Source organism: Zalophus californianus, chromosome X (genome assembly GCF_009762305.2).
Source record: "Zalophus californianus isolate mZalCal1 chromosome X, mZalCal1.pri.v2, whole genome shotgun sequence".
Classification (NCBI taxonomy): domain Eukaryota; kingdom Metazoa; phylum Chordata; class Mammalia; order Carnivora; family Otariidae; genus Zalophus; species Zalophus californianus.
This window is the reverse complement of record NC_045612.1, coordinates 76,359,044-76,361,266: the sequence shown is the minus strand read 5'-3', so window position 1 is coordinate 76,361,266 and position 2,223 is coordinate 76,359,044. Positions and strand designations below refer to the sequence as shown.

Genomic DNA, 2,223 nt, shown 5'->3' with positions numbered 1-2,223 from the left:
CCTAGAAAATTCCTGAAGAAAATGTAATTATAAGTCTGTGACTTTACTGAATCAAGTCCCCCAGTTAATATTTAGAAAACACCCTCTGTTTGGGCTAATAACATTGTTGATGTTACCTATCATAGAGGGATAGCCAAACAAAATCTGTGTCTCAAAACCAGTGTTAAATCAGTTTCAGCGTTGAGAGGAAAAAAAAGGGGAGTCTAAAATCACAAGAAGTGCAGACATATTTAGGGCACTTGTCCTTCTGGATCCATGTTTTCTTCAGGATCTTCATCATTATAAATGTTCTCTGCCATTTGCCACACTTGCATGATATTGTCTTCTGATACAGAACAAATCACCCAAGGTTCATTGGAATTCCAGGAGAAATCAAATGTCTTGGCAGTGTGACCACCATGAATAAACAACAATTCTGGTGGCCCATCTTCTGCATCTTCCATGGATTTTTCCTCTCCAATTTTACTTAAATCCCAGACATTCAGTCTGCAATCAGTACCACTGGAAGCCAAAATAGTCTCATTGTGAGGTGACCGCTGAACCTGGAATATTTCATCCTTATGTGATTCAAAGGAATGTAACTTAAGTTTCAGATTTCTCAGATCCCACAAGGCGACAATCTTGTTGGCTGATCCTGTGGCTAGAATGAACTCACTATAAGGATTGAAAGATAGGCTGTTCACTTCAGCAGGGTGAGCATCAACTGAGTGGCTTGGTTTGGAACTATTGTTTGAATGAGTATCCCAGATCATAAATTTCTGATCATCAGCAACTGGCCCAAACACAGACTTATGGAGCAGATGCCAGGAAACATCTTCTACTACTGCTGTATGTCCTGTAAAGATGGTCTTCGCATCCACCACCTCTCCTTCCTTTGGGACAACACTGACGTCCCAGAGGCAGATGGTATGGTCATCTGAAGCACTAAGTAAGTGCCCACTGAGATTTGGGTTCCAAGAAAGTCCATAGCCTTCCTTCTGATGTCCACGTGGACGCAAGTCTGGGTTGCACTCTCCAGAAGGGTCTGGTTTGGAAGGATGTTTTGTATAGCCAAAAACAAGAACATCACTGGATGGAGTCTTTTCTTGCAATGATGCAAGTGTTCTGGGGCATATAACATGCCCGGTTTACTTCTCCTTCATTGTTGATCTTGATTTCTATTCCAATTTTTCCACTAACTGAGCCAAAAGCTCCAAATTCTCCTTTCTCACTCTCATAGTGTGAAGCATCAAACTGAGCATCATCATTAGGGAGCTGCACACTGGCTATCACAAGATGGTTTTGTTCATCGGACGTGTGTGTTCCCAGGACAAGTTGATGAATGCCAAAATCTTTCCCTTCTGGTCTAGTTACATCTGGAAGCCACTGTGCAGTTAGGCTAAGCCACTCCAGAGCATGGGTCATCACCAAATCATAAAGAAAAAGTGTTCTTTTTCCACATTTTGTACTCTTCGTTGATCACACATTCTTCTACTGCATCATCAAAGGCTGTGTCCTTGTCAGCCATGGTGGGCAGGCAAGCCGGGGGGATCCTGGGGTCGAGCATTGTGGGAGGGGCCTGACACTGTTTTCTTAATTTCCCTTTACCATAGTTTATTGTTAATGTATACAAACAAAACTGTTTTTTTTAGTTTTCATTTAAATTCCAGTTAGTTAACAACCAGTGTAATATACTTTCAGGTGTACAATTTAGTGATTCAGCACTTACATACAGCACTGGCTGCTCATCACAGCAAGTGTCCTCCTTAATCCCCATCACTTATTTAACCCATCCCCTGACCACTTCCCCTCTGGTAACCATCAGTTTGTTCGCTATACTTAAGAGTCTGTTCCTTGGTTTGCCTCCCTTCCCCCACCATAATTGTTTGCTTTGTTTCCTAAATTCCACATACGACTGAATTTGGTATTTGTCTTTCTTTGAATGACTTATTTCGCTTAGCATAATACTCTCTAGCTCTATTCATGTTGTTGCAAATGACAAGATTTCATTCTTTTTATGGCTTAATAATATTCCATTTGTGTGTGTGTGTGTGTGTGTGTGTGTGTGTGTGTGTGTGTGTACACATACCACATCTTTATTCATTCATCAGTCTATGGGAATTTGGGTTCTTTACATAATTTGGCTATTGTTGATAATGCTACTATAAACATAGGGTGCACATATCCCTTCAAATTAGTATTTTTGTATCCTTTGGGTAAACACCTAGTAGTGCAATTGGTGAA

General features: G+C 40.8%; 1 protein-coding gene across 1 annotated transcript; it reads right to left on the bottom strand.

Moving 5' to 3' along the window:
- Positions 1-230: 230 nt before the first annotated feature.
- Positions 231-1,507, bottom strand: LOC113930411 (histone-binding protein RBBP4-like). The gene is given in 3 exon segments (XM_035725448.1): positions 231-1,085; positions 1,087-1,423; positions 1,425-1,507. Coding segments are annotated over 3 exon segments (1,275 nt in total).
- Between the last annotated feature and the right edge of the window lie 716 nt (positions 1,508-2,223).